General features: G+C 48.0%; 1 protein-coding gene across 1 annotated transcript; it reads right to left on the bottom strand.

Moving 5' to 3' along the window:
* Window positions 1-7176: 7176 nt before the first annotated feature.
* Window positions 7177-8688, bottom strand: GPR101 (G protein-coupled receptor 101). Its single transcript, XM_070289648.1, has one exon. The coding sequence runs from the start codon at window positions 8686-8688 to the stop codon at window positions 7177-7179; it is 1512 nt and encodes a 503-aa protein (XP_070145749.1).
* Between the last annotated feature and the right edge of the window lie 5394 nt (window positions 8689-14082).

The following is a 14082-nucleotide window of genomic DNA, read 5'->3' as shown; positions in this document are numbered from 1 at the left end:
AAGGGAGGTGTCCTGGTCATGAGTAGCAGGACAGCAGGGCCAGGAGCCCAGTGGGGGTGATCCAGGTGCTGGGCAGTACTGTTTCTTTAAGCCTATTCACCCCCACCCCACAACCCCATGGCCTTGGGAATAAGGCTGGCATTTGGGAGCCCCACAAGCCATCTGGCCCCATTTTTCCACTCTGATCACCCACCCTCAGTTTGCTGTTTTTAAAAAATTTTATTTCTTATTATAGTTTTTAAAAAATATTTATTTTATTCGGCTGAACTGGGTCTTGGGGCTTCCCAGGTGGCTCAGTGGTAAAGAGTCAGCCTGCCAGAGCAGGAGGAGTGGGTTCAATTCCTGGGTCGGGAAGATCCCCTGTTGGAGGAAATAGCAACTCCAGTATTCTTGGCTTGGAAATTCCATGAACAGAGGAGCCTGGTGGGCTACAGTCCATGGGGTCACAAAAGAGTTGGACATGACTGAGCGACTAAACAACAAACAGCCAGGTCTTAGTTGCAGCATATGAAATCTAGTTCCCTGACGAGAGATTGAACTCTGGCCCACTGCATTTGGGAGGGTAGAGTCTTAACCACTGGACCACCAAGGAAGTCTCTATATGAGAGAATAATTGATTTATAATGTGTTAGTTTCAGGTGTACCAGAAAGTGAATCAGTTATGCATGTACATATATCCACTCTTTTTTAGATTCTTTTCCCATATATGTTAGAACAGAGCATTGAGTAGAGTTTTCTGTGCTATACAGCAGGTCCTTGTTGGTTATGTATTTTATATATAGTAGTGTGTATTTGTTAATCGCAAACTCCTAATTAATCCTTCCTCCCACCTTTCCCGTTTGGTGACCATAAGTTTATTTTTGAAATCTGATCACTCTCACTTTGGGAGGGCTAAGCAGATTCCCCTCTTCCAGCAAGCCCCTGAAGACCACTCTCCCTCCCACTGCATATCCCTTATATTGGAAAAACAATGCAAAAATACTGGAGCCCATGTATTTCATTCTACCATGTACTCTGATTAGTTTCTCCCGTCTCCTCTGTTCGACCAAAAGAGAAGGGATGGAGAACTAGTTACGTGTCTCCCTCCCTTATGTTTTTCCCATGGAGCTCAGAATAATAACCAGATATGCATTAAAATTAGACTTTATTTAGCATATTTAAGAAGAATATACCAAGGACAGATTAACAGCACCTATTTAAGAAACACAAACATTATTTAATAATATTTAGTTAAACCACAAACATCAATCTCTCTGCATTCCCCAAGCAGGAGTCCATTATTCCTGTCCAGCAAGAACATGTGCTGTAACCATTTTTAGAAAGGATCCAACTGAAGTCAACCAATATATGAAACCTTGTCCTTGGGCAGAGTCTCTGAGACTCCTGATCTGTGTAACAGTATTGATGTATGAATTTGATTGGGGTGTGAAGGGGTTTCTCTTCTTGCTGGGGGGAGGAGGATTAAGTCCACCCCTTTTGTGCACCTGAAGGTAAGTTGTGCCAGTGGGAACTTGGCCCCAGGATTGTAGTTTGGCAATCCTTTGAAAAGGCACTTTTAAATTGCAAATACTTTTTGAAAAGGAAAAGGAAAAATTCAAATTCAAAATACTAACGAAAACTGTTTATTGACTGAATGCATTTTCCTCCTGCTTTCAGTCTCAAAAACAGCACATAAAATTTGGTATTAAAAGGCAGTTTTAGAAATTATTCAATATATATATATATAGCTTTTAGCTTTACTATTTTTATTCTTAAAATATAATGAACTCATCTCATAGTTCTCTTTTCTTGTCTGATGCAAATGCTGTTGCTATATGATTGTAATTCTCAAACATCTTAGCTGTGACTCCCGGAGGTGTCCCACTACTTCTTTATCTATTTACTCATCTAAGCTCTTCTCAGGCAATCAATCAAAGAAAATAAAACAGAGCAGCCTTTTTCTGGTTTGTGGTACTGCTTTGGGAGGGGAGAGGTGGTCACAATATAGATCTGCTCAATGCAAACTGTCAGTTCACAGTCAGATACTGGTTGGATTTTGAGAGTACATCATTCTTTCCATCCTGCTAATAGGATTCCAATAGCCTGTCCTGGGGTCTTTGCTTTATAAGGATGAAAGGATTGTCTTTTTCATTTTGCATTCTATACAATGAATGGAAAACAGGCGTGCCAGTGCCAAGCGTGTCATCGAACTGCCAGCGAGAACTTCACCCAAGACGATTAAGTTGCCGTAATTACCAATTGTACCAGAATCAGTTCTCACCTGTCGTATACTGTACCAGGGATTTAAGAAATGAAAGGCACCACTTCCTGCCACCCCACCTTGAAGCCTCTTCTACATCCTGTAGTATACACTTTAAAAAGAAAACTTTAAACACAAATATACTATGTTCTACTTCAGAAACTGACCAAGGTGTGGGTCACAAATAGAATCGTGCATGCATTTGATTCACTAACTTTACATGGACACACTACCCATTTTTGATGGTGACACAATCTATAGACACATACAGTCTAATATCTAGCACCTTATCTCCAAGAACACATATTTTGTATACAGTAATAGCTTACATTTAGAAGAATTACTACAGAATGGAATACACCACTAAAACGGACAAAAATACCAAAAGTTTTAACATCAAAGTTGTAGCACAGATGAAGGGGTGGGGAATCCACTCAACTTTGAAGCACCAAACTGAAACCAATCTTGTTTTTGCGTGTATTTTAGAACAAGAGAGATCCAGGAAGGAATTCTCGGCCATAGCAAACCTCTTGTGAGTGTACAAGTTACTGTGTTTTCCCCTTGGTGTGTAGACACTGAGATAGGTGAGCTTTGAGAGGCAGTGATGAGAATACTTGACAACTATTGGCAACCTTCACTGACCTTGAGGATTCTTACTCTACTTTTTAACAAAGAGCTATGAACTTTAGTTGTGAACTTTAGCTTTCCTAGTTCTTCCTTCAGTCAGCAGTGCTGCTTTTAGCAGAAGACTGCTGTAAGCAAGCTGGGCCTTTGCCGTAGAGGAAGAGATTGTAAGTAACTGGAAAGAATTTATGACAAGGGTCTCTCTCCTTTTTGACTTCTAAGCTATGATCTGTTGTTTGTGGCGCTGCTTCTGTCTCCTCATGCCTTAACTTGGAAGGGCTTTGAGAGGGGCCAGGAGCACCTGTCTGGCCCATAGAAAAGGAGAGACAGAGATAAAGACCAAGAAGGTCAAAAGCCATGACTGACCAGATTTTCTCTCCTTATCTTGGTGACTGGCTCACAGCCACCTGTTCCTTTAATCGTTTGTCTGCTCTAGAGGGAAAAGACATTTTGCTTAGAGAAGCCTCTCCTGACAGCACAAGGGTGTGTCTTAAAGAAGAATACAATAAGAAAGATATTATGAGGGGAAAACACTTCTTTTGATTTTTTTTTTCTCAAAATCTGGGAGAGGGCAGTTATGAGAAAGAAAATACAGTCCACAAGTTGACACTGGTACTCTCTTTGTTTGATCTTAACGACCTCTGAGGGTTTTATTTTGAAGCATTCAAATGACCAGATGATGCATAATTTTTCTCTTCCAAATGGTATATTTCAGATAGTTTTAAGAGCATTTTGGCAAAGTCTAAAAAGAAAGTGTAGTTTAATCTTACATGTTACTCTCTAGGTAGTATGAAAAAATCTTTTGAAGTAACTTTACCTAGTTTAATTGGCTAATTATGTAGAAAATAAGGCAGTATCAGGCACCTTACAATTTTATAGGTAATTTTTAGTGGGTTTTTTTTTTTGCTGAAATAATTGGACAGTATCTACAGAATTGAATGTGCTCCCAAAGATGTGTTGTAGTGGGTGTTTCTTGATAAGAAATGAGGTGCCTACCCCCTCCTATGATAAAATGGCAGTTTTCCTTACCTGCTGAATTTGAAGTAGATATCCCCTCATCTTAAAATTGGACTGGAGTTGGGGGAGGAGACAGAAAAATACCTTTAATTGCTGGTCCCTCTGTTTACTTCTGTTCTTCCCTGCTTCATGGGCCCCGGGGTCCCTGTCAGCTCTGGGTGGGAAGGGGATGAATGGGGGTGAGTGAGCACACAGAGCTTCAAGAAGGGCCAGCACAGCAGGGGGAGGGCGTGAAGGCAGTGGGCATAATGGCAGGAGGTAGGCAGGGGGCCGGAAGTACACAGGACTTCCAAGCAGCTGGTATTTGTGGTGCCATAGAGAAGATGGACCCTTGCAATCATAAAAGTCACAGAAGCCTGGGGCTTGCTCCTTATTACTGCCTTCCCAAGCTTGTTGAAATTGGTGTGTTAGTCAAAGCACCTGCGACTCCTTGGCAAACTGGATGCTCTATTATTTTTAAATAAGGAAATCATTAAATTGGAAACCACATCATTTCAAAGTCTGGTTTGTCTGGCCCCTGGACTTTAATGGGATTTTTACTGCATGTATGAAGTGGCCTTGGCAGAAGAACACCTCCTTTAAAAACATTCAGGGAAAGCTATTGCACACGAGGATCTGTGAGGCTAATGATGACTTCTGTGTGTGCTTTCAGATTTTCAAATGACAAAACAGTATGTGCAGTAAAACCTCATTAAGTTGATAGTGTTTTATTCAAAATAGCCTACAATTTGAAGCAGTTGCTATCTCCAAGCTCACTAGAGGCCCTATTGTTCATTAAGAAAATGTCAGCAAAGCAGAATGCTCTTAATTCAAAGGTTCTCTTTACCCAGTCCCCTGTTTTCAAAAGGTTTTCGACTTTGAAAAATCCAATTTGCTATGAGAATGGACAATGACTAAATTAGGGAAAAGAGGAACTTGAAAAAGGAAATTGGTGAGTGTTGGTGCCCTGGAGGATGTTGTGTGTATTAAGTGAACTTACCACACTTGGACAGGTTCTGCTTCCATTTGGATTTGGGATTTTGGCAAACAATTTTCTCTGATACACTTTGAAGGGGTTGCGCTTTAAAAATAAAACAAGAAGTTCAGTTTCAACAAAATATTTGGAGACACTTATGTTTGAAAACCTGTTTCCTACCCAGGTAAGCATTTCTACTTAAAGGACAGGCTACCAGTAAGTCAAACTCCTTTGACCATGACTGATCTTCAAGGCAAAACCCCTACCCCCATACAAGGACTGGTCACATGGGCCATTTCTTCACCCAGAAATCCTTTGAGGACAGACTGTTACAAGAGCTTGGCATTAAATTGGTATCATAAATTTATGACTGTTAATTCACATTTTGGTAGAAAAATAAATGATTTACAAAGGTAAACTTTAGCCCCCATGTCTTGTCTGAATTACCACAAGTTCCAAATTACTGGGGTTTAAATCAATATGATTTCCATGGATATATCAAATTCATGGGTCAGCTCAATACTATTTGGGTCTATCCCCAAATTTATTTCCTAAATTCTGAACATGGCAATGCCAAATTCCATGCAGACTTATTCATAGCCCAAATACACTGACTGCTGTTTACCTCTTCCCCCTTGAGATGCTCATGCTGGAATCTGTCAGGAGGAAGAGATAAAATATAAGTGAGCTTGGCTTTTAAATGAAAGAAATTTCAGTTCTAATACAGACATGGTCATCACACAAGAATGAGACTAAACCCTGAATATGGCCATCTTTATATACACTACCTGATCAACCATTTTTTCCATGAAATACTCTTTCCTCTCCCTCCACCCATATTAACATTGGATTTCTGCCTGAACACTTGATCACAGAGTTGCTTTAATGTGATCTTCAGGAGGATCAAAACACTGTCTTGACCATTTTTTGGTTCTATGTTATTTGGTCATGTCAATATGGTCTGTGCCTTCAGAAATACACAAGTATATACCCACTCAAAGTGATTTCAGGGTTTGGGATTTGAAATTTCTTCCTCTGTATTGACCCTAAGGATGATTTAGATCTTGTAAAGGTTTTCCCAAAGTGATATACTTCGACAGAAATAATGAGGATAAGTCTGACCTGAATGTTTCGATTTAGCATTGTCTGGAACAGGTCAAGTAATAGGCCAGGTATTGAAAAAGCATCCTCTCTGTTATTTCCAACTCTTATTTTTCTCTGCCACATCTGTGGAGAGCTTACGGGTTTCAGAGATGGTCACAGGTAGAAAAGACTCCTGGGTGTGCCTGGACGAAGGAAAACATTTATCTTGCCTTACTTTTGCCCCATGTGGAGATCATATGTCTTGTTTATGATCTCAGGGGCACAAAAGACATTTCTAGTGGGCATATCTCTCTTGATTGGCAGTGTGAGTTTTGTAGGACAAGTGACTGGCAGAGGTGATTTGGAGGATTCTCATGAGCATCTCAATTCAATCACAAAGGGAAAATTGTAAAACAGTGGTGATTTCTGTCCCACTATTATTCAAATAGGAGACAGAAAATAGTTCAGTGTTAACAGACAATTTTCCATTTGCATAAAACAATTGTGGCCTCCGCCCATGCCCAAACCCAGGATTGTATAGAAAAAAGTCAACTGTTTAGACCCACAGATGTGTGATTTTCCTATCTTCTCCCTTGGATTAGCTCCCCATTTCATGCTCTATTATCTTCTTTGACTTTTCTGGATCCCTTTGGAGGATATAGAAACCTTCTTGGTCTTTTAACTACACAATGCCCTTAGTTTCTGTAATAGTCTTTGCACCAGATTGTGGGGGCTCTTCAGTCTAGAATTTGGCTAAAACGTTGATCAGTCGGTCAGGTTCTGCTTCCTGGGCTCCATGAATGACTTGGTCCATTGCTTTTCTTTCTGTTGAACATACGCTGGAGCCCTTCCCATGAGCTCACAAGTCCTTAAGTTCACCAGCATCATCTTCCTTTTCCCTCAGAGCAAAAACTGATACATGGTAGCTCTGGGGAGACAGACATAATACCAAGCATGTGCCCAAATTGGATAGCCCTTGTTGCTTTAAGAAATTTAGAGCCTAATAACTTTTTTTTGGGGGGGGGAGAGAAATTTCAGTCAGAATCCTCAAGTTTATTCTTTGAGGGGCACACTTTTTAGGGAAGACCCCAGTTCCTACCTCTTCCATATATGTATCTACCTTGTGGTGAGAGGAGCATGTGCAGAACCTTTGCCTGGAATGGTATGGGTTGGCATTAACACGATTGTGGATGGTCCATTTAAGAGAAAGCTGCTCCTGTATTCTGTGAACAGTTCAAGGTTTACCTTAGAACCAACTTCAAGGCGAAGTGGCAGAATCATGAGAAGGGACGATCTTGCCTTCAGTTCCACCCTCGGTGCCGGCTTCGGTTCCGGGCAGGTCTGGGTGGCTGTTTTCTTTGGGGGGCTTCTCCTTGCAGAAAAACTTCTTCAGCATGTCCTGGATCTCCTTCTTGATGGTCTTGTGCATGTAGCCATAGACGTAGGGGTGGATGCAGCACTGCAGGAAGAAAAGCCAGATAATTATGGTGATCACCCACTGGGGTACCTTGGTTTGGACATCCACCCACACGGCCAGGACTGCTAGAAAGCAGTAGGGCCCCAGAGACAGCACGTAGGAGAAGATGATGAGGAAGATCACTTTAGCAGCTTTGCACTGGTAGCACCTGGGCAGAGGGGGGTCACCGTTGCTGTTTCGACGACTGACTGGGAGACTCTCTGGAATGTTCACTGCCTCGATGTCATCCTCACTGAAATGGAGGTCATCCTCACCAAACTCTAGGTCGTCTTCACCCAGGTCAATGTTGCACTGGGTGACCTCTAGGCGGCCCTTGTCTGCCTTCCTGCTGCTCTGAATTTTGGTGCTGCCTTTGGCCACCGTAGAGTTGCTTTCTCTGACCTCTTCACTGCCAGTGGCCTCCATGCTCCCCTCACCAGTCTCCACGCTCCCTTTTTTGGCCTTCTTGCTGCCCTCCATGGCTTCCACGCTGTCCTCCTTGGCCTTGACCTCACCTTCATCCTGGCCATGGAACTCACTCTCGCTCTGGAACTCATCCTTCTTGCTGCCCTCTTCATTCTCATTCTCCACCCGGTCCTTGGCTCGCACTTCCAAGCTGTGGCTCTTGACGTTGTAGAGCAGTGCGTGCTGCCGGCGGGCAGCCCCGAACACCACAGAGTAGCAGGCAATCATGACAATCAGCGGGATGACGATGAAGGACACGACACTGACAATTGTGTAGCTGGGGCTGGCCCCCCAGATCATGGAGCAAAGGGCATTGCGCTCATCGAAGGCAGCCTGGCCCCAGCCATAGAGTGGGGGCGTGCTCTGCAGGATGGCCACGATCCAGGTGCCATAGAGGAGCAGGTAGCCCCGGCGTGGGGTCATCTTTGCCGGGTAGGAGAGAGGGTGGATGATGGACAGGTAGCGATCCACGGACACCACCACGATGGTGTTGACGCTGGCGAAGGCGAACAGGTGAGTGAGGCTAACCAGGGCAGTGCAGAAATGGCTGTTGAGGGGCCAGAAGATGGGTACGGAGGTGGCCACCACCCAGGGGGCCACGAGCGAGATCTGCAGCAGGTCAGTGACGAGGAGGTTAAAGATGAAGCGGTTGGTCACCTGCAGCAGCTGAGGCTTGCGCTGCAGCACGAACGCCAGCACTATGTTGCCCACGAAGGAGGCGGTGAGGAAGATGAGCAGAACACTCGAGCGAATGATGCCATGCGCCAGGCTGATGGGCATTTTGGAGAGGGGCATGCACGCGTGGCTGCTGTTGTTTTCGCGCGTGCTGTTGGTGCAGGTGGACGCCATGGCGGCAGGGGCAGGAGGGCGACAGGTGCGGGCGCCGGGCCGGCCCCGGCGGGCGGCGAAGGGGTGCACGGAACACACTCAGCGCCTAGGCTGGGGACGAAAGAAACACGCGGGCTGGGTTAGTCCCCCCCTGCTCGGGGCGCGAGGGTGGGGTGGGCGCTCCCACGCTGGGCAGCAGCGCTGCAGGACCCCAGCCCCGGGGACCCCGTGCGCGTGCCCCGGTCTCTCCCCCGCGTCCGGGCAGTTTCTCTAAATCCTTTTCTTATTCTCTGGGTCTCTCTGCCTCTCCCTCTTTTGGGGGGTTTCCGAGACACCCCTCCCACAGCTGTCTCCAGCTGGAGCGTGCGCCTCCCACACTCTCTGGGGGTCTCGGAGTTTGGGTTTCTCCAGAGATCTCTCCCGGGCTCTCCCGCTAGTGCATGCGCGCGCGCGCGCTCCATCCCTGCCTGTTTACGTGTGTACGCTTCTCTTTTTCTCCCCAGAGTCTCTAATTAGCGCACTTTCCCTGTATCTCGTGTGTGTGTGCGCGTGTGCGTGCGTGCGTTACCGGTTTTCTCTGGCTGTCTCACCCTTGTCCCTCACTCTGGGGTCTGTCCCTATTTCTCAGACCCTTGCCAGCACGTGCACGCTGTCTCTCCTCTGCCAGTCTGTTCTCCTCTCACCTCCGTTTCTGTTACTCCCCTCTCGCCCTCCCACTCGCGGTCAGCTTCTCCGCCTCAGTTTCCCTCTGAGTCTGCTTTCGCCAGCGCACTTTCTCCGTGGCTGTGTGCACGCGCGTCTCTGCGTCTCGCCGTCTTTCTCTGGGTCTCGTCCCTGTCTCCTTCCGTCTCTTTCTGATGTCCTCTCGTTTCTGTGTCTCTGCCAGTCACTGTCTCTGTCGCTCGCCAGTGCGTGCGCTTCTGCGTCTTCCCCGGATGCTGTCTTGTCTCCCCACTTCTCTCCCACAGTCTATTTCTTTGGATGTTGTCTTGTCTCCCCACTTCTCTCCCACAGTCTATTTCCCTGACAATCTCCGTGGCTCCCCGGTGCACCTGTTCAGTATCACTCGCTGACTGTGTGTCTCTGACCGTCTCCGCATCTCTCCAGCTCTCCTGTCACCATGTCTCTCTCGGGTTCTGTCTCTCAGCGTCTCCCATCTCTCGCTGCTCTTGTTCTGAATTTCTCGCATCCTCTTCCCTCGGTGTCTCTCCCTGTTTACCCGCTGCAGCTTCTGTCTTCCCCGCGCCTTAAGTTCTCTCCTTATCATTATCTGCTCGTGTCCCTCAGGATCTACTGCGTGTCTCCTGATTGTCTCTGCCTCTGCGTTACTCAGACTCTTTACAGCGCGTGCACTTAAAGGAAGTCAGCTTCTCTGTCTCTCACTCTCTTCTCCGGGACTTTCGCGAAACACTTTTTTTTTTTTTTTTTTGGTATGTTTGAGTGTGTGTGCAGTCTCTCTCTTACTATCCTTCTCCGATGATCTCTCACCTCGGTTTATCTCTGGCTGGATCTCTATCTCTGATCTCTATCTCTCTGTCGACTTTATTTTACCATGGAAACCAGCTGCCGCCTTGGCCGCCGCGGGCTCTGGTGGTTAAACCTCCCAGTTTCTCAAAGCACAGAAGCGGCTGGATGCAGGGGGGATGCCTACTGCGGACGCCCCCCGCCCCCTAATTCGGCATCCTGTCTCCATTCTCCAGCCCACCCGGCCTCAGCGGTGGCGGGTGGAGGGATGGGTGAGCTGGGGAGAGCCAGGGAAGAGGCGGAGGTGGTGGAGGAGAAGTCTGAGAGAGAGAGAGCGCCAAGAGATTGAGAGGCAGACAGAGAAAGAGAATAAGAAAACATCAGGAGACAGAGACAGAAAAAGATGAGACAGAATGAGAGCCACCCAGAGACAGAGAGAATGATAGAGAAAAGAGACCTAGAGTCAATGAATGAGCCAATGAGAGAGACAGAAGGAGAGACGGGGAAACAGAGACAGAAAAATTTTAAAAAGAGAGGATGGGAAGCAGAGAATATGAGAAAGAATGGGAAGACATCGAGAAGATAGGGGCGGGGGACGAGGGAAAGTGCGAGTGAAAAAGCGAGGGCGAGGGACTGGCCGAGAAGGGGCCGCGCCAGGGGTTGGGGCGGGGGGGGGGGGACTCCACGCGGGGCAGCGCAGTCGCCGACCGGCCGCGGCGGACGGGGCGTCCGGGGCGCCAGAGCGCGGGGGTCCGGCTGGGCGCGGGGAGCAGGGCTGGGGCCGCTTACCTGTTGCTGCCGGAGGCGTCGCGCCGCGGGAGCTGCGTGCCGGTCCCTCGGGACGCGGAGCGCTGGACCAGGCGGCCTTCCGAGGCGCCGGTGGCGGCTGGCTGGAACCCGGCGGCGCGAGCCGCAAGAGCCGAGGCGCCCGAGCCCGCACGTCCGGCCGGCGCGGCGCGCTGCGAGCTCTGAGCGGCGGCGGGGGCGCGCGGCTTCTTAAGGCGGCGCGGGGCCCTCACCTTGCGGAGCCCCCCTCCCACCCGCGCCCGCCCGCGCCGCTGACGCACGAGGCCGCGGGCGTCCGGAGGAGCGGGCGGGCGGCGGGCACTGCGTCGGGCCCGCTTAGCGCCGCTCACCCCGCATCAGCGCCCCGGGCGGTCCGAGCTCACTGGAGACTCAGACTGGGGAGCGTCACCGGGGCTGGTTTCCCTGCCGACTAGGCCCCCAGATTTCGGTCCAGGGACAGGCCCCAGATTGGCGTGCGTCTTCCGAAGAGAAGCAGAAAGCTGGCCAGGGCCTGGGGCCTCGACCTTGGAAGACCCTCCCCCCGCCTCATTCCCACCCTCCCTCAAGTATGAACCTCCCCGGGACTCAGAGGAAGTGACTCTGATATCACCGATTTGCCACAATTTGCTCTAGCTCCCAGTAAGAGCTAAAGAGCAGTTCCTTTCCTGTAGGCCTTGGGAGCATTTCCTCTAAGACGAGCTGCTCAGTTATCCACTCTAGTATTTGATTGAAGTCTGTCTATAAGTCAGTCTCTTGGTCCACCCACCCCCAGGTACTGTGGGAAAACTGTTTACATAGAGAATACCGCTGAATCCTTACCCCAGCCCTGTGAGATAAGTGCTGCTATTATCTTCATTTTTATAGAGACAGAAGCAGAAGCCGAGAGAAATTACCCGACTTGCCAGAAGTTCAAGTAAATGTACCTGCTCTGTTAACTAGGGGCTTCCCTAGTAGCTCAGTTGGTAAAGAACCTGCCTGCAATGTGGGAGACCTGGGTTCGATCCCTGGGTTGGGAAGATCCCCTGGAGAAGGGAAAGGCTACCCACTCCAGTATTCTGGCCTGGAGAATTTCATGGACTGTATAGTCCATGGAGTCCCAAAGAGTGGGATATGACTGAACGACTTTCACTTCACTATTAACTAAGACTTTCTGGGCCTCTCTGAAACACATGCACATCGTTGTTTGCTCTTTACCAGGCGGGCAAATACCAGACTCCCTCTGCCTCCTAGAAGAGAGTCATGTCCAGGAAGGTGGCCCAGGAATGTGGTCCAGATGAGGGGTTGTTTTCATCTGGTTTCCAAGGGATGATGAGACGCCTTCTGAGCATGAAAAAACGGGGAGAATGTGATCTTCTAGAAGGAGATGCATGGGCAAAGAGGGCTGCAGCAGAGAGCTGGGTGCCAAGAGAGGCTGCAGCACACTGAGTGCCAGCAGGTGAGCCGGAAAAATGGAGTGGAGGCAAATCCTGATGGGCCCTGAATGCCGGTTTGGACTTGATCCCGAGATCTGTGGAGGGCCGTTGAGGATATGTTTTATTATGCACAGTTTCAAACATGCACAAATATGATGAGAATCATCATATAACTCCCTGTTGTTCTCACCATGCAATCCTAACAAGTATTTTGCCATTATTGTTCATTGATTTTTTTGAAGGTTTAATGAGTGAGAAAAATCAGAGTATAAAATTAGATACTATTTTTTGTTTTGGTTGTGCCACAGCTGCTTGCGGGATCTTAGTTCCCTGACCAGGGATCAAACCTGTTCCCCCTGCAGTGGAAGTTCGGTGTCTTAAACACTGGACCGCCAGAGAAGTCCGCTAGATACTTTTGTTTAAAATGGCCTATACGTTTTTTATACATGAATTCAGAATATGAAGGTGGATGTGTTATAAGTTATCATCTAGTGTATGATAAGATTATATATTATTTAAAAATGATTTTCAGTTTTCACTGATGGTTTCTGTGTAGGGCCATATGGAAAGAGTTCTGTTTTTCTAGGGTCTCCTCGGAGAAGGCAGTGGCACCCCACTCCAGTACTCTTGCCTGGAAAATCCCATGGATGGAGGAGCCTGGTAGGCTGCAGTCCATGGGGTCGCGAAGTCGGGCACCACCGAGCGACTTCACTTTCACTTTTCACTTTCATGCATTGGAGAAGGAAATGGCAACCCACTCCAGTGTTCTTGCCTGGAGAATCCCAGGGATGGGGGAGCCTTGTGGGCTGCCGTCTATGGGGTCGCACAGAGTCGGACACAACTGAAGCGACTTAGCAGCAGCAGTGTCTCCTAGAAGCAGAGGTGGGGTTGGGAGTGGAGGGGGCAAGACTTTGAATGGGGAAAGAGCACAAAGAAGGCTGTGGCAGGAAACAAGACAGTCTCAACAGGTCACAATGAGGGGGCTGAGCATAGACCCCTAGACAGGCAAAATTGACAGTGGAGAGGGATAAGGACAGGGAGGTGCTGGGGAGGGTCTAAGATGATACAAGATTCTGAGTTGATTGATGGGATGGATGGAGATCCACCCCTCCCCCCACTGCACCCCATGCCTTTGGGCAGGAATACAAGGCAAGTGTAGAATCAGGCCCCAAGATGTTCTTTGGACTTCAAGTCCTATCATTTGCTGTAGATTTCTTGTCTTTTTTTTTGGGCGGGGGGCGGGGGGGGGGTAGGCCTGTTTTTATCTTCTGAAGTTTGAATAGTATAACTGTGGATGTTTTTCTTTGGAGACAGTTTCCATGATAGTCACTCACAATTATTAATTCCCAGTCTCACACTGGCCATGGTTCAGAATCCTGGGTGGCATGAACTGTCATGTGGCAGTTCACTCAGACTCCATATTTTAGAATCATTTGGGAGACTGTCAAGCTGGGAGAAATGACCAAAGACAAAGGCTAGTCTAGTCTGTCCTCCTCTTTCTTCTTTTTTACTGTAGTCCTGAGAATTTCCTGGACTGCTGGGATCCAGCAGGGAACAGGGAGAAAACCTCTTGGTACATGTCAGAAGTAAGTGCCTCAGAGAGGTGGGCTCATGGAATCAGCAGCTACACCCCTTAGTGCCAAGGGACATGATGGAAGAGCTTGAGTGTGATGAGGCCTCTGCACCCAAAGTCAGTCTGCCTGCAGGAGACAGTACAGAAGGTGGGGAAGCCCTGAGGAAGAAACGTAAGCCA

The sequence above is a fragment of the Ovis canadensis genome, chromosome X (assembly GCF_042477335.2).
Source record: "Ovis canadensis isolate MfBH-ARS-UI-01 breed Bighorn chromosome X, ARS-UI_OviCan_v2, whole genome shotgun sequence".
Lineage (NCBI taxonomy): Eukaryota > Metazoa > Chordata > Mammalia > Artiodactyla > Bovidae > Ovis > Ovis canadensis.
Note: the sequence above shows the minus strand (reverse complement) of the source record. Positions and strands in the feature narration are given on the sequence as shown.